General features: G+C 37.1%; 2 protein-coding genes across 2 annotated transcripts; both read left to right on the forward strand.

Annotated features, from left to right (window-relative positions):
- The first annotated feature begins 756 nt into the window (after nt 1–756).
- Nucleotides 757–9189, forward strand: naglu (N-acetylglucosaminidase, alpha). Its single transcript, XM_084399234.1, has 7 exons — nt 757–1310; nt 2709–2856; nt 2942–3088; nt 3733–3818; nt 5268–5524; nt 5777–6504; nt 7683–9189. The coding sequence occupies exons 1-7, from the start codon at nt 898–900 to the stop codon at nt 8160–8162; spliced, it is 2259 nt and encodes a 752-aa protein (XP_084255360.1). The 5' UTR covers nt 757–897; the 3' UTR covers nt 8163–9189.
- Nucleotides 9190–9695: 506 nt separating this feature from the next.
- On the forward strand, nt 9696–17928 carry coasy (CoA synthase). The gene is made up of 10 exons (XM_084399314.1): nt 9696–9903; nt 10531–11245; nt 13010–13224; nt 14016–14147; nt 15428–15617; nt 16276–16340; nt 16440–16524; nt 16629–16726; nt 17509–17655; nt 17735–17928. Exons 2-10 carry the CDS (start codon nt 10567–10569, stop codon nt 17804–17806), a joined length of 1683 nt encoding a protein of 560 aa, XP_084255440.1. The 5' UTR covers nt 9696–9903; nt 10531–10566; the 3' UTR covers nt 17807–17928.
- The last annotated feature ends 369 nt before the right edge of the window (nt 17929–18297 follow it).

The raw sequence follows: 18297 nt of genomic DNA on the forward strand, positions 1-18297 counted from the left end.
CATAAAATAAAATAAATTGATACATGCATTATGTTGCTTTACTGTAGTTGATTTAATTGTTTATTAAATAGCAATGTAATTATAAGGAATAATATCGATCAGCAATATTTTTATTATCACAATATTATTTCTTTATGTCTATTTAGCATTTATTTAAAGATGTGCCAATTAGAGTTCATTATCTACCTGGCCATTTTCCTTATTTGTTTTTTTATATATAAAATAAAATAAAATAAATTGATACATGCATTCTGTTGCTTTACTGTAGTTGATTTAATTGTTTATTAAAAATCAATGTAATTATTACTATACATAATGAATATTATCGATCATTATGATTTTATTATCACAATTTAGTATATTTAGCATTTATTTAAATATGTGCCAATTAGAGTCTGGTTCTTCCTTATCTATCAGGCCATTTTCCTTATTTTCCTTGCCACATTTGCCTTTGGTTTTATAACTATTTTCTGTAAAGTTGTTCCATTTATTGTAATAAAAAATGCCCATTTGAACTGGAAAGTTTAATAATAATCATCCACTCTTTGACATTTTTCTATATCCTCATCATTTTCTTTCTGATAAACAGCATCGTTATATGTTTATGCTGTTAAACAGCCTCATAAAATCAGTTGTTTATGTCATTATAGGGATCTCACACATTCAATGGAATGGAATCATGTGATGAACACAAAGTTTCCTCGTTTTCTTTCAATCCGGAATTCTCATTGGTTCAAGCTCCTCAGAGGCCATTGAGACAGTCTCGTGATTGGTCGTCTGCCTCCCCATTGACACACATTGCTTCCTGCTCACGCGAAGGAAATCAATACCAGAAAGGTGTAAAGTTTTAAAACCTACATCTGTTGCACCGATGCAACTCACGTCACAGAACTCAAAATGAGACATTGTAACCGCAGCGCATTGCTCGCGCTTGTGTTTGTTACATTGTTGCAGTCGGTCTGCAGCGACTTTCAGACTCTCGCGCATCTGAGAGCGAAGGCGAGCGATAAAGCTCAGTCCAGAGCTGTGGTGGACCTGCTCAGGAGACTGCTGGGAAACAGATCTCGGGATTTCATCGTGTCAGTCAACAGGACTCTGTCTAATGAAACTTTAGACGTGTGTGAGCTGCGATCCGCGAAAAACAACAAGATCGTAGCAGTGGGCAGCACGGGGGTCGCGGTGGCCACCGGGATATACAACTATCTGAAATACTTCTGCAACTGTCATGTGTCCTGGTCTGGAGATCAGTTAAATCTCCCCCGACCCCTGCCTCCTCTCACCGGCGTCCTGCGCATCAAAACACCGCACAGGTATACATGTTCAAAATCTCCATAGCTTGGAAAACAAGTGATTCGAGATTGAGACTATAAATCATAAGTAAAAAAGAAAGTTTCAAAATATATAAAACACATTCCACAGAGTAAAATGATTTATGTTATTTTTAAATCATAAATGATTACATGACATCATACGTAAAAAATGCCACAGATAAATAACACTCTCCAGTTTTTTATCATTAATGACCTTTTGATAATTCAAGTTAATGAATTTACATATTTATAATTAGTCACTTTTATCATATGCATGCATTTTAATTATTAAATCTGATATATGTTCAGCAAATTTCTTATTCCTGTAGGGACTGAAGCTCATACCTGTTCCAACTATTCCAGATATTTTGATAAACAAAAATTAGATATTAGTGATATTTTCTCATTTTAATATTATTATATCGATTAACATACCTCGTTATGCCAATGGGACAACCTATATTAAACATCAATCCCAATCCAAATTGACTTTCACGTTCACTTCTCTCCTCTTTTCTTGCAACCTTCCATACTAAAATTAGATATTAGTGATATTTGGCAATTTTGATATTATCATATCGATTAACTGGCTGTATAAAAATAAACTGGCTGTATTTTCTCATCATTTTTGTGAATTTTGTGCACAATGTTTTCATTTTAAATATTGTGTAAAAAAAATGATTATCATGTATTGAAAAATCCATATTGGTCAAGCACAATTGATATACTGTATATTTCTATAAAATAGTTGCAAAAGGACTGACATTTAATGTCTAAACAAAAATCACTAGTTTTCTCAATGTGATTATGCTGGACTATTTAATGTTTATTGTAATGTAATATAGTTCAGATTTGTGCAACTAAACCATAATTGTATAGACTAATGCACACATTATTAGCTGTCTAGGCAAGATTGTCTATGTGTCTTCTTTGTTCATTTTGTTATTTGCATGTTTCTGTAGGCATCTTGTCATTCAATGAGCAGTTGTTTTTGTTTCGTTCTTCTACATTTTCTCATGCAGATCCAATCAGGACAGCCCCCAGTGTGTGTGTGTGTGTGTGTGTGTGAGGTTTGCAGGCCATTGAAAAAAAAAAGCAGCATTGTTGATTCTCTCCGCTATAGTTCACGCGGATGTTTTGTTGTAGCCGGACCTTTTTTGTTGTCTGATTGTGTGTTTGTCTTATTAGTTCTGCATGAGCTGGCCTGTACTATGTCACTCTCAGAGACGCCGGCGAACAGTGATTTCCGCACAATGTGAATATGACGTTATGAATGAGGTCATGTTCCTTACAGCTCCAAAACAGTAAATAGTCACAAGTAGGAGATAACAATCATTGAGATGTGCCAGCAAACCTATTTCAGCAAATTCATCTATTTTAGTGTTTGTGTAACTGAAGGTTCAGGTACTATCAGAACGTGTGTACCCAGAGTTACTCCTCCGTGTGGTGGGATTGGCCGAGGTGGCAAAGGGAGATTGATTGGATGGCACTGAATGGCATAAATCTTCCACTGGCATTCACTGGACAGGAGGTGCTATGGCAAGAGGTGAGAGTATTTGTGAATTCAGTTTTTATAAATTATGAGTATTGTGTTTTATATTTGCCTGTTTTCTTTTCCTGATGTGCTGTAGGTTTATCTGTCTCTCGGTCTGAACCAGACTGAGATGGATCGCTTCTTCACAGGTCCAGCTTTCCTAGCGTGGAACCGCATGGGAAACCTGTTTCAGTGGGGAGGACCACTTCCTCAGTCTTGGCATGTCAAACAGCTCTACCTGCAGGTACTGAGCAGATAAAAAATGTGGTATTATTTTTCAGGATTTTTATTATTTTCTATTTAGGAATAAGCTTGAAAATAGCAATTGTGAGATATAAACTCCCAATTCTGAATTTTTTTTTCTCGCAATTCTGACTTTATATCTTGCAATTCTGAGAAATAAAGTCAGTCTATCTTTTAAAATGTTTTATTCTGTGGCGAAATCAAGCTTCCATACAAATGTATTGGAGTAAAGAGTGCAGATACTTATTCAAAAATGTAGTAAAGTAGAGAGTCAAAGTTGCTAATATCTTTGTTATTCATTAAAACTACAAAGTAACCATAAAGATACTTAAGTATAGTAGCTAATTACATTTACTCAAATACTTTACTCCACTGATATTAGGAGGCCAGATTAGACCAGAATCCAGAATATCTAAGCCACATCTAGAGGCAGTCATAGAGGCTTGTGGGTAGCAATCATACAACAAGCTTTATCAAGTTGCTAAAAAACTATCTTACTAAAAACATTCCAAGCACCCACAACACTTTAGCATTATGACAACCTTTGCATAGGCAAGCACCCCCAGGAAAATGTAAAAATCTAGTTGCACAGTTAAAATGTTGTTATTAAAAATCTTTTAAATATTGTACCTTTTATTCCTGCAGTTTAAAATCTTGGACCGCATGAGATCGTTTGGGATGATACCTGTATTGCCTGCTTTTTCAGGAATAGTACCTGAAGGTATTACCAGGTAATATTCCTCAAATATGTCTTTCTCACATTTTTCAGGAGTGCAGATTTAAGATTTGTTTTTGGTTGTTGTTGAGTAAATTTTTACGACTGTTAGATTTCCTAAATCTTGTGTAAGATATTTCTTTGGATAATGAAAATAATTTACATTAAATAAATCATAGTATAATAATGACTTTTTTAGTAATTTCAAATCAAAGTATGAAAGTTGTTTTTACTAGGTGCCGCTTAGGTCAATCGAGATTCACACAAGGTTATTAAGTGAAAGGCAAAGAGGCAGCATCATGCCTTCCTCGTCAAACTCCAATGACTGTTAAATATATTTTCCTGGACTGCCCTGTTTTTAATATATATAGAAAACATTTTTATTCAGAGATATGTTTAACTGATGTATTTAAAAAGTTTCACCTCAATGTATTTTACATGTTTTGTCTTGTATTAAATGTCTTATATACAGTGCTATGCATAAGTTTAGACACCCATGCTAAAGTTGACTAAAAAGAGGAATAAAAAATCATCTTTTGGAAATTGAACTTAATGCCTTAATTTAAAAAATTAGGAAAAATCCACCCTTTAAGGACACCAAATTTCTTTGTGAATGAATAATGTATCGTAAATAAATAAATGTTCTTCCTTAAAATACAGGGTGCATAAGTTTGGACATCCCTATGTTAAATTCCCATAGAGGCAGGCAGATTTTTATTTTTAAGTATTTTTTTTATTTATTTTTTTAGGATACTATGCATCCTGATAAAGTTCCCTTGGCCTTTGGAATTAAAATAGCCCCACATCATCACATAGCCTTCACCATACCTAGAGATTGGCTTGGGGTACTTTCCATAAGATCATCTCTCAATGCAAATCAAACTAGCTTTTAGGCTAACTGAAATAAAACCATGCCAATCTCTAGGTATGGGGAAGGCTATGTGATGATGTGGGGCTATTTTAATTCCAAAGGCCAAGGGAACTTTATCAGGATGCATAGTATCCTAAAAAAAAAATTTTAAATACTTAAAAATAAAAATCTGCCTGCCTCTATGGGAAAATACCCTGTATTTTAAGGAAGAACATTTATTTATTTACGATACATTATTCATTCACAAAGAAAATTGGTGTCCTTAAAGGTTGGATTTTTCCTAATTTTTTTAATTAAGGCATTAAGTTCAGTTTCCAAAATATGATTTTTTATTCCTCTTTTTAGTCAACTTTAGTATGGGTGTCTAAACTTATGCATAGCACTGTAGCTTTTTGCTAATTGTATGATTTTTGTTATTTACCATGAAAATAGCTTTGTCGCTGACATGGCGTTAAAAAATAAATAATATACTGTATAATTATTTATTTGGATATGATCAGTGCAATAAAATTGTCTAAAGAACATATAACTTGTTTACTAGATATGTGAAGATAGTGTGATAGTGAAATAATCACATTTAGCAATGTCCCCTAGGTTGTTTCCCCAAGCAAACGTGACCAAGCTGAGCCCCTGGAGCCATTTTAACTGTACCTACTCCTGCGCCTTCGTCCTGGACCCACGCGACCCGCTCTTCCAGCGGATAGGAGCGCTCTTTTTGACCCAGGTCATTAAGGAGTTTGGAACAGACCACATTTACAACACAGACACCTTTAATGAGATGGTCCCAGCCTCCTCAGACCCAACTTACCTGGCGTCTATAAGCCGTGCCGTTTTCTGCACTATGACTTCAGGTAACTATGCCATTGTTACCCCATTTTGCACCAACAAGAAGAGTATGTGTATATTTTGGTATTGTCCTAGATGTTGCTCATTTTTCTTTGGCACATCGGATTGCATTTGCTCTACAATTGACCCGTTTCTTTTCTGAGGCACAGTTGGAGTTCCCAACCCCATGATGGGTTGAGGCATGGCGCCCTCACAACTGCTTACACAGATGCGTTGATTACTTATTCTCTCCTATTTACTCTCTCTCTTTCTGGCAGTGGACCCTCAAGCAATTTGGCTGATGCAGGGCTGGCTATTTATCAGTGACCCTTCGTTCTGGAAACCAGACCAGGTCAAGGCTTTGTTACACGGCGTCCCCCTGGGGCGCATGATTGTCCTGGATCTCTTTGCTGAATCCATGCCCGTCTACTCTTCCACAAACTCCTTCTACGGCCAGCCGTTTATCTGGTGCATGCTTCACAATTTTGGAGGGAATAGCGGTCTGTTTGGAACGGTGGAGAGCATTAACTCCGGCCCCTTCAATGCCATCCGCTTCCCGAATTCAACCCTAGTGGGTTTGGGTTTGACTCCCGAAGGCATCGAACAGAATCCAGTTGTTTACGAACTCATGACTGAGCTGGCCTGGCGCAAAGAACCTGTCAACCTTTACAAATGGGTATCGCTGTACGCCTTGCGGCGCTACGGTACCATGGATGAGAACTTGACAGTGGCCTGGCAACTCTTGTTTCATAGCGTCTACAACTGCACTCTTCCAAAATACAAGAACCACAACCGGAGTCCTTTGGTACATCGGCCGTCCCTGCACATGCAAACAGACATTTGGTATAAACCGGCTGACTTCTACAAGGCATGGAAGCTTCTGTTCGAGGCATCACCAGGGCTAGTCACTCTGGAAACCTTCCGGTATGATCTTGCGGACGTGACGCGACAAGCTCTTCAGCTTCTTACGACTGAATTCTACAAGGAAATACGGAATGCTTTCCAGGTAAACACAAACGTAATGGTTATGGTTGATAATGATGAACTAGCAAACCAGTCCTACTAGATTACAAGTTGAAAATTTAAAGGGATAGTTCCCCCAAAAATGAAAATTCTGTCATTAATTACTCAACCTCATGTCTTTCCAAACCTGTAAGACTTTCGTTCATCTTCGGAACACAAATGAATCATTGGTTCTTGCTGAAGATCAAACGTGATGCGTAACACAAGAATGAACCTCAGTGGTTCTTGCTGAAGATCAAACGTGATGCGTAACACGAGAATGAACCTCATTGGTTCTTGCTGAAGATCAAACGTGATGCGTAACACGAGAATGAACCTCATTGGTTCTTGCTGAAGATCAAACGTGATGCGTAACACGAGAATGAACCTCATTGGTTCTTGCTGAAGATCAAACGTGATGCGTAACACGAGAATGAACCTCATTGGTTCTTGCTGAAGCTCAAACGTGATGCGTAACACGAGAATGAACCTCATTGGTTCTTGCCGAAGATCAAACGTGATACGTAACACGAGAATGAACCTCATTGGTTCTTGCTGAAGCTCAAACGTGATGCATAACACGAGAATGAACCTCATTGGTTCTTGCTGAAGATCAAACGTGATGCGTAACACGAGAATGAACCTCATTGGTTCTTGCTGAAGCTCAAACGTGATGCGTAACACGAGAATGAACCTCATTGGTTCTTGCTGAAGATCAAACGTGATGCGTAACACGAGAATGAACCTCATTGGTTCTTGCTGAAGATCAAACGTGATGCGTAACACGAGAATGAACCTCATTGGTTCTTGCTGAAGCTCAAACGTGATGCGTAACACGAGAATGAACCTCATTGGTTCTTGCTGAAGATCAAACGTGATGCGTAACACGAGAATGAACCTCATTGGTTCTTGCTGAAGATCAAACGTGATGCGTAACACGAGAATGAACCTCATTGGATTCTTCAAGTCAAGCGAACATGACTGAGCTTCCTTTACCAAATTTGAATTGAACGGTTTAGTCCAAATTTTCTGAAGAGACTCGATCACTTTATATGATGAACAGATTGAACAATTTTCTATGTGAAACGTGCTCTTTTTCAAACTTACACTGCCATTGTGAAACCCACGTAGTGTGTACAAAATGAAATCTTTGAAGAATTATTTTCTTTGTTCGATTCTCAGGCCCAAAAGCTTCCTGACCTCCTGACCGCTGGTGGTGTGCTTGTCTACGATCTCTTACCTGAACTGGACCGCCTCCTTTCCAGCAACGAACACTTCCTTTTGGGGGTGTGGCTTGAGCAGGCTCAGTCTCAGGGTGTGGACGAGCACGAGGCGCAACTATATGATATCAACGCACGAAATCAGATCACCCTATGGGGACCCGATGGGGAAATCCAGGACTACGCCAGCAAGGAGTGGGGTGGTCTAGTGGAAGACTATTATTTACAGCGCTGGGGCTTGTTTGTTAATACGCTAGTGGAGTGTCTGGACAGAGGAAGACCCTTCAAACAGGACGTGTTCAACCAGGCCGTGTTCCAGGTTGAGAAAGGGTTCGTCTACAACCAGAGGAAATATCCGTCCAAACCACTAGGCAACACATATGACATTGCACGACGGATCTTCCTCAAATACTACCCTTATGCGCTGAAAAGCCTAAAATAAAGAGAACTTGATGAGTTTGATCCACAGAAATCCACCATGAAACATTTAGGTATCAAACTGATATGGTGGCCAACAATGGTCAAAACACCAGCTTGCATTTTATTTATCTTTTTACTTTTCTTTTAAAATGATGCCTAAACTATTATGAGAGACTAACATGACATTCTAAGAAGTTTTAGAAGTCTTGTAGAAACTCCTGATTGCTTTATATATCAGATACTGAAGTTTATTGCATTATGAATGTGTTTTTGCAAAAGCACGGTGCCACTGAGAATGTCAGCAGCACAGCTACCATTTTAATTGTTGATTTTTCAGGCCTGAAACAAATGATGTCCAAGTATGCGATCTAGTAAGCTCAGTTTTGCACAACCTTCTTAATGCAATGCAAGTACACTTTGAATTCTCAGTGAGCATTAGCAATGGCAAGAAGAAAAATTGCTGAAAATCTTGCTGAGAAAATGAGTTATTTCTATCACCCTTGAGTACTGTTGTCAATATTCTTGCAATGAGTTGGCCAAGGATTTTTATCTGTATTTGCGTGTTGTTTCTGGCCTTAGTCTTAACACTGTGCTAGTACAGAAAAATGTTGTGCATTTGTTTCAGGTTTCTGATGACATTTCAGGTTTTTTATGTATGTCAAATATACTGTATATACTTAATCTATTTTGCCACCCCTACAAATTTTTGTGAAATGGGGAAAAAAATATCATAGACAATACATGGTTATATGCATTGTTGTAAATTCGCTGCTTTGTAATATTAAAAGAAACTGGGTCATTCCTCCTGTCTCGATCTGCCAGACAAAATACTGCTACAGAAGTTGGCTGACATTATAAAATGGATGCACAAATATCTTTTTAGTTTATTACAATATTCACTACATTGTTTAGATTTTTTTCAGTCTGCAATTGAAATTTTTTTTTTGTTAACCTGCACAGCCAGATAGTCACTAAGACCTTGCACATTAGAAACTTCTGAATTGAAAAGGTATTTTTGTATTTTTGTCAAATAAAATCTGTACTTTTAATACTTTTTAGTGGTCTGTCATAAATACAGTCAAAGGCCCTCCAATGAAGTATTTATTATTATATTATTGTTGTTGTTGTTCTCTCATTTCTGTGAGACACAAGAAAGTTCCATTTCTTAAGCCTAGTCCCAGACTAAAATGGATGTTTGAGCTGTTTTAATTGAAAGCAACTTGTTAATTTTCTAAGGCACGTTAATAAAAGCTACTTAAATGTCCTATTTGAACTAAGGCCTAATTCTGTCATAATCTAAGACCTGTCTGTGAAACCAGGCCATTGTGTTTCTAGCCCTGTTAAGGTGAATATTTCTACGAATTTCTGAATAATTATCCTCACTAGACCTTGATCTGAAAAGTGGGATTATTTCATTTTATGCCGATAAAAATAATAATTTGTCTTAAATAATTTGAAATGACAAGAAGAGAAATGTTCATATTTAGTGACAAATTAGTTCGTAAGATCTGAGGGAATTGAAAGCCTTTATAAACTACATTTCCCATGATTCATTAGGGCAGGAACTCTCTCTGGTAGCCAATCAGCTGTCAGTATTCCAGCACATGGCCGTCTAGGTCAACTGGACATGAGTTCGCTCTCCTGAGCAAAACATTAGTGTTTTACATGGTCAATATGACGAAGGCTGATATTAGACAGTTGTCTTCTGCAATATTATTCCGCATTTAGCATTTCTCAACACCCTAATCGGCAGAATATACAAGGTAGGTTTTGCTGAAGTAGTCTGGTGTTACTGTGTGTTTTTCCGGATCAGCTGTGTTGTTTTTGCACTAACCTGGAATAATTCATCGATAGTAAATATAAGAACTCAGCAATTTTTCAATGTCTGTAGCTTTAAATTAATAAACGATTCAGTAAATTAGTTATTGAAGGTATTTACGTATGTGTATGACATTTCCACTATTCTGTTCTTTTCTTGTTTTAGTCTAAATATCAGTCATTTCTTTACTGAATTTTATCAAATGACCAAGACTAAGAGCAATATTTCTATTATATTCTAATTATTATGGTAATTGTTTAATCATGTTTCATTGAATTCATTTAAAATTGCACGATTCTATTTTATTTTTAATTTATATAGCTCCTTTTCAGAGAATTAATGCGCTTTACAATAGTAGTACAATACATAGACAATGAACAGTTGTAGGCAAAAACAAAAGATGATAACATTTAATAGATAGAAACATAACTACATAATCATTTATTTGTGGTATTTATTAGTTGCAAAGTGAGTATGTAAGATATGCATTTTCATATGAATCTATAGAACTGCATAAAGCAGTTGTCCATGATCACTGTGAAATGTGTTATATCTGTATTATATCTTTCAGCATCTCAGACCAGAAAGTCACCATCAGCTGTCCATCATGTCCATGTTCAGCACCGGTATCCTGGTCCTTACGTCTCCGCTACACGTTCTTCCTCTCCGCATAGCGCCTGTACTCACGTCTGCCGCCCAGGTGGTTGAGCGCACGCTTTACGTCCACCTCCACCCCGGCCTGAACCTGGGCACAGGTGGGCAGGTGCGGCCCGTCTACATCCCACCCTTAGTGGATCTTTGCACTCTCATCTCCCGCCTTTACAGCAACGCAGCTGACATTTGCGCACACCTTGACGTCAGGGTCCTGCTCACCAATGTCCGTGGCCAACCGGCACCACTGAGCGGAAACAATGGCCCGTTTCCCACCCCACAGACGCTGTCCCACTCGCCAGAGGTAGTGCTGACAGACTTCCCCATCCAGGATTCAGGCCAGTCCTCGCTGGTCACCCAGTGCTTGCAGAAGTACGCAGGTCACTGCTACGTCTGCACCTCGAGTCTCTCATCTGTGCTTCTGTACCCGCGACTAAAAGAGGTTAGCGGTGAGGAAGATGATGATAGAGGAGGAAGAGGTGCACAATTAAAACCCTTAGAGACGTTCAGTGATGTGGTTGTTGGAGGCACTTTTGACCGTCTACATGGCGCCCACAAGACCCTGCTGAATATTTCCTGTCTGCTGGCCAACAGGCGTTTTGTCATTGGTGTGTGTGACCAGGAACTACTAAAAAGTAAGTGGAGACCCTCTAGAAAGCTTTACAAGTTTGTTGGATGAATAACTAGTCTAATAAAATGTCTGTTGTGTTCTGTAGAGCTGCTCATACACTGTTATATATAAAGGTTCTGTATTGGCATTGATGGTTCCTTGAAGAACCTTTAACATCCATAGAACCTTTCCATTGCACTAAATGTCTTTATAGTGGAAAAAGGTTTATATTATTAAAATGTTGTTCACACTTAGAATTTTTTCTTTAAAGAACTGTTCACTGAAAGGTTCTTTGGGAAACCAAAAATGACTTTATTTTTAAAGTCCCCATGAAATCAAAATTGAAGTTTTTGGCTTTTAGTATGAATATGTTAGCCTTACTGTTATACTGCTATAATCTAGTGTGCTCCAAAACAATGACTAAATTTGGATTTATAAGCATTCAAAACTTACAGTCTCTCTTCTGTCAATATGGATCAATGATTTTGATGACATCACTCTGCACTTCAGCTTCTCATCAGCTTTTCTGTCCAATCAAACGCTCTCTAGAATCTGAAGCTCCGCCCCCCCCCCTACATTATAAATACCCGGTGAAGATGCGGCTGAAATCAGCCACTTGTTCACGCATTTACTATTTTCTACATGGTGAGTGGCACATAGTGCACTATATAGGGGATAGGGAACGATTCAGACAGTGTAAATATACTTTCTATTGGGGCGAATGAAGTCTGGTTTCACGTTAGTGTCACGCGAACGGTCCAGAGACACGACATCACAGAGCGGATCATATGATCGAGTCGCCACAGACAAAAAAAAACAAGAAAATCAGACCCATTTGAATTCGACTCAGAATGCTATATTTTAAAGTGAAAAGGAAGAGATTATGAGGAGAAACGGTTAGAGATTATGAGGAAACTGTGGCTTTACCGAGCTCAACGGCTCTGGCCAAGCTGTGATGTAAACAAAACGCTATTGGTTATTTAACAAAAGGGGAGGAGCTGTATGATATGTCCCGCCCTGTCTTCCTATTTCAGTGGAAATTACGTCAACACATTGAATAATGCTGCGCATTTCAAGTCACTTCAGTGGGACTTAAGGTGTGTTGCTGAATTGAACTCATTTCATAATTGATGAACTTTACACAGTTATTGAACTGAACTGAATAAACACTGAACTGGCTTTATCTGAATGACACTCTTGTCTTTTTAGAACTGCTTTACTGAAGAATTTGTCCCATATTTGATGGTTTGCATCATTGATTCTGTAATTTCCCTGTTTATGACTGTGAAGCTGCTTTGAAACTGAATCTGTATGGTGTACTTCTGAGCCAAGCCCAAAATGGCCAAACACTAAGCTTTTAATTGTCTTAACCACAAATGATTGGTCAGGAAATTAGCCAAATTTAAGCAAATGCACTAATTAAAAAGTCATTGCTCTCTCAGAATTTTTTTGGGCAGAATATGGCTATTCTGTGTTTAGTTACTTTATCTACAGTATTTGTGCAATTCTTGCTAATTTCCTGACCCGTGATTTGTGATTAAAATGGTTTAAACCCTTAAAAGACCACTAAATATTTTGCCATTTTTGACTTGGCCCTTTTTTGTGTGTGTGTGTGTGTGTGTGTGTGTGTGTATAAATAAATGTGACTTGACTTGACTAGTGTTCGAGACGGTTTGCCACCATTGTCATCAACTGATAAACCACTAGGAACTGTGGCGAAACAGTTTGAACCACAAAAAAACTGTCTAATCTTGTATATTTATTCTCATTTTCTGACTCTAATGTGTAGATAAGGTCTTGAAGGAGTTGATAGAGCCATACGATCGGCGCGTGCAGAAGCTCCAGGACTTTTTGAACGACGTCAAACCATCGCTCAAGTATGAAATCGTTCCTCTCTCGGACCCCTTCGGCCCCTCTATAACCGACCCTGAGCTGCAGTGCATTGTGGTCAGCGAGGAGACGAGGAAAGGGGGTGAAGCTGTCAACAGGAAGCGTGTGGAAAATGTGAGAACGTTGGTTGTTTTCTTGTGCCTATAAAAAATATTTTGTCGTTATACCAGAAAAACACAATCGTGGCTCAAATGTATTTGGACACTTAAAAATATATTAATTCCATTATGTTATTTAGATAATAAAACAAATATACGCTATGGTTCAAAAGTTTGGGGTTAGTTAGATTTTTTTATGAAGGAAAATAATACAATCTAAATTGACAGTAAACCCATTTATAATGTTATAAACTATTTCTATTTCCAATAAATGCTGTTCGTTTGCACTTTATTTATCAAAGGATCTCAAAGAACTTCTTGAGCAGCAAATCATCATGTTAGAATGATTTCTGAAGGATCATGTGACACTGAAGACTGGAGTAATGATGCTGAAAATTCAGCTTTAATCACAGGAATAAATTACATTTTAAAATATATTCAATTAGAAATGGTTATTTCAAATCGTAACAATATTTCACAATTTTTATTGTATTTTTGTTCAAATAAATGCAGCCTTGGTGAGCAGAAGTCTTACAGACCCCAAACTTTTGTACAATATTGTTTTATATAATATTAAGAACTTAAGTTCATACATTATAATGCTTATAAATCAAAGTATTTTGCTCTGGAAGTTTGATGTGCATTTGTTGTCACCACTCACATGTTGAATCCTCAGTAAGTCATAAACTAGACGTTTGTGATCTTTGAACTTACTATGTTGACCACAGTGCATTTGGACTTTACTGTTGTCTGCTTTTGGTCATTTAATTATTTACAGTGTGAGATTCAGTGTTGGTGTCTGTGCAGGGATTGGCCGAACTGGTTCTGTACGAGATCCAGCTGTTGAAAGACGCCCATCACGCTGACATCGAGGAGGAGAAGATCAGCTCTTCCAGCCTGAGAACACGATTGCTGGGAACGCTGCTCAAACCTCCATCTGTATGAACATCCCGGTCACTCGTTTATACTTCACTCATTCATATTCACTAGTACTTATAATGTTCTTTATCTGTACATCCATCTATCATTCATTAGTCAATAACTTTCCTATTTATGCATCCTTTGAAACTGGTATATTTTAACTACAGCATGTATTATTGGAAAAGGTGTGTGTGCATGAGGAGTTAGTGAATAGTGTGTCGTCAGGATGAATGGTTTCATAGGAGACCTATCAGGTGGTTTCGTGTCCCTGAGATGTTTTTTTCAGTCCAGGATTATGGACATAAAGCTTGTTCAGCAGAACGAGTGACAGACCTTATTCTGTCTCCTCTGTATCACTGGGTCTCCAGACATTAATTTGAAGAGGCATGGCAGTGTGACTGCTGGTGTAATTTAATGAAGGATATTCAGTCATGTGGATCTTGTTGATCATGTGATGACTGATTTGGCTCAGTTGCCACTGCTATTTCTTTTGCCTTCCCTTTTGAGATTATATATGTACTCATATACTCTAAAGTTCAAATGTTTCAAGTTAAAAAAATACAGAAATATAGTCATATTATTACAATTTAGAATATTATTTGTATTTTAAAATGTAATTTATTCCTGTGATTTTCAGCATCATTACTCCAGTCTTCAGTGTCACATGATCCTTCAGAAATCATTCTAATATGATGATTTGCTGCTCAAGAAACATTTCTGATTATTATTATTATTATTATCAATATTGAAACCAGTTGTGCTGCTTCACATTTTTGTGGAAACCGTGACACTGTTTTGTCAGGTTATTTTGTTAAATACAAAGCTCAAAAGAACAGCGTTTATTTGAAATAGAAATCTTTTTGTATTATTATAAATGTCTTTACTCTCGCTTTTGATCTATTTAATGCATCCTTGCTGAATAAAAGTATACATTTCTTTTAAAAATTCCTAACCCCAAACTTTTCAACGATAGTCTGCATTCATATGTATGCTTATGTTGTTATGTGAATATGAGCAATTATTCATGTAACCTTTTTAAAGATCAAATTAAATATTTTAAAAACTAAATGGTTTCCTTTAGATAACTAAAGTGTAGAAGTGTTAATTTTTTTTTTTTTTTTTGTCATGTGACAAATTTAAAATATTTGATGTGATATATTTTAGCATTTAACTTACCATTAACATTTTTAATTCTTGGTCTAGTTTCAAAAAAGATTCAATGAATTGTTTATTACTTTGATTTTATCCACATAGTTCTTGTAGATCTTGGTTTGATTTCCTGTTTCTTGTGTTTGCAGCCGCAGCCGGATCTGTCTCTGGACCCGTATGTGATTGGTCTGACGGGCGGCAGCGGGTCGGGCAAGAGCTCAATAGCACACAGACTGGAGGGTCTCGGTGCCGTGCGGATCGACTGCGATCAGCTCGGTCATGAGGTGTACCTGCCGGGAACATCTGCGTATCAGAAGGTCATCCAGGAGTTCGGTCCAGGTAGGGAGAGGAGACCTCGAAATTACCTAAAAGAAACGAGTTCACTTCACTCATATATTACTGAATGTTCATTGTACTTATAGGAAAAAAAAAAGGTAACGTGAACTCATAAGCTGAATGAGTTGCAGTAGATTTCAAGTTCCCAGCATGCTTTGCGTCAGACTGTGTAAGGAGAATAACACTGTAAAAAAAGATATATAATGAGTAAGTCATAGCAACATATGTTTTCCCATTACTTTAACTCATTGAAGTCATACAAGATTTTACTTGGCAATAAAAAAAAAAAGACTTGTACAGCCAATTTTATACTTAAAATATAAGGCAGCAACTGAACTTTAATTGGGGACATTTTGTGCCGTGAAATGTTTGAAAACAAACAAATGTTTGAGTTAATAGTATGCTTATGCAATCAAATTGTATGAGTTTGATCAGTGTTTCAATTAAATTGTAATTAACATGTTTGTGTAATACAAAATCAACGTGAAGGTCTACTCGTTTAACTTGAAAGAATTTGATATAGTAAAAAAATGACTAATGCGAACATATTGGAGTTTATACTGTGATGAATCTCAGTTTGTACTGGCCTTCTGCAGATTTTCCCCCATAGAAAACGTGAAAAATGTCAGTTAATCGATGTTTTGTTTCTCTTTGCCGTCAGATATTGTTAATGAGGATAAGACCATTAACAGACGAGTACTGGGGGGAAAGGTATTTGGTAACCAGGTAAGTTAACTGCTGATTAATATAACTGAATTCAGAACACGTAGTTTTTCGTCTTGTTCATATTGTGTTTGTGTGCATGTTTCTGTATGTGTTTTCCAGGAGCGTCTGAAAGCTCTGACAGATATCGTGTGGCCTGAGATTGCTCTGCTGGTGAAGAAAAGAATTAAACAGGCAAAAGAACAGGGTGAAGCATTTTATCTCTCATCCACTTCAGTCAGAATTGTTCTGTTTTAAATTGTACATCTTTTCTGGGTGAGTGTGATCAATTCTCCCTCTTCCTGGTTTCAGGTAAGCGTGTTTGCGTGGTGGATGCGGCTGTGTTGCTCGAGGCGGGATGGACATATTTGGTGCATGAGGTTTGGGTGGCCACCATCCCAGAGGAAGAGGTACCACAATGTTTATATAGCCAGACCAATTATTATTTAATTTTTTTTTAAATACCGTAAAGTTGAAAAGACCGAGACCACTTTCTGAGATTCAAAATCAGTTTTACACCTGGAAAAAACGCAATGTTTTGAAAAATTTTAAACAAAGAAGCATGCTAACAACCTGAAATAATAAAATATTTTAGACTGTGCAGTGTTTGGTAAGATTTTTCTTATGTTTTTGCTTCTGTGCTCACCAAGGTTGCATTCATTTGATCAAAAATAAAATGAAATCAGTAATATTGTAAAATATTTTTACAATTCAAAATAACTGTTTTCCATTGTAATATGAATTTTCAGCATCATTACTCTTCAGTGTCACATGATCCTTCACAAATCATTATAATATGCCGATTTGCTGCTCAAGAAACAGTACAGCATTTATTCGAAATAAAAAATTTGTACAACTAAAAATGTCCATTTAATCAATTTAATGCATCCTTGCTAAATAAAAGTATTCATTTATGGCAAAAAAAATAATAATTGCTGACCCCAAATTTTTTAACGGTACTGTAAGTGCTAGTGGCATTGATCACGTGACTCTTTGTACATTTTATTATGCTGATAATACAATTGAAAAAGTTATTTTTGCTCAAATATCATAGACTTTTGCATCCCACTGTGTGTGTATGTATATACATATAGTCCACCAAGACCAAATACCATTGACATGCTAAAACTATTCAGAGTTGTCATGATTGAAATAACATTGAGATTCTAGATGTGTTAACACTCTGTCTCAGGCAGTGAAGCGTATAGTCCAGCGTGACGGTGTGAAGGAGGAAGACGCCTTGAGGAGACTGAGGAGTCAGTGGCCGAATGCTAAGCTGATAGAGCATGCTAATGTAGTGCTGTGCACACTGTGGGAACCTGACGTTACTCAGAGACAGGTATACGCCAAACACAATGGATGTGCTTTATTAACCTCAAAACATGCAGCTGATCAATAATGCATGCGTGTCTCCCTAGGTATTGAAAGCCTGGAATCTTTTACAGCATCGGATTCAAAAGAGGCAAGAGACAACCAGATCTTCACTCTGAGTGCTTGACAGACTTCTCTGTTAAAGCATAACCAGATCTCAACACATTCAGAATTTTGTGAAATATTAACAGTTTTTCTTAGTTGATCATTTCAGAAGCATAAACCTGTTCTTTTAATCATTTATCTTGTTGCATCAAAAGCCTGTATTCTGCTTAAGCAAATGAGCCAGTATCAGTTATAGCTCTTTTGATGATCATGAGCTCTTTTACACAGTTTACCAATTATTCTTGTGCCTAATGTCAGAAATATTGTCAGTTTATATTTAGTTTTCACCTTCTCATTTTACTTTAAGTTATTTTCACTGAAAAAGGCTTTGACATGATTGGTGTAGATGATACATGAAGATGGTTATTAATCTATATTGTGCCTCCTGAAAACCAAAGTTAAATGAATGTCAGATTAACCCACAATAGACAACTCAGTGATTTAAAGCAAAATAAGTTGATTTTTGATATAACAGCGAACAATTCTCCATATGAATATAGTTTTA

Source organism: Rutilus rutilus (assembly GCF_951802725.1).
Source record: "Rutilus rutilus genome assembly, chromosome: 24".
NCBI classification, from domain to species: domain Eukaryota; kingdom Metazoa; phylum Chordata; class Actinopteri; order Cypriniformes; family Leuciscidae; genus Rutilus; species Rutilus rutilus.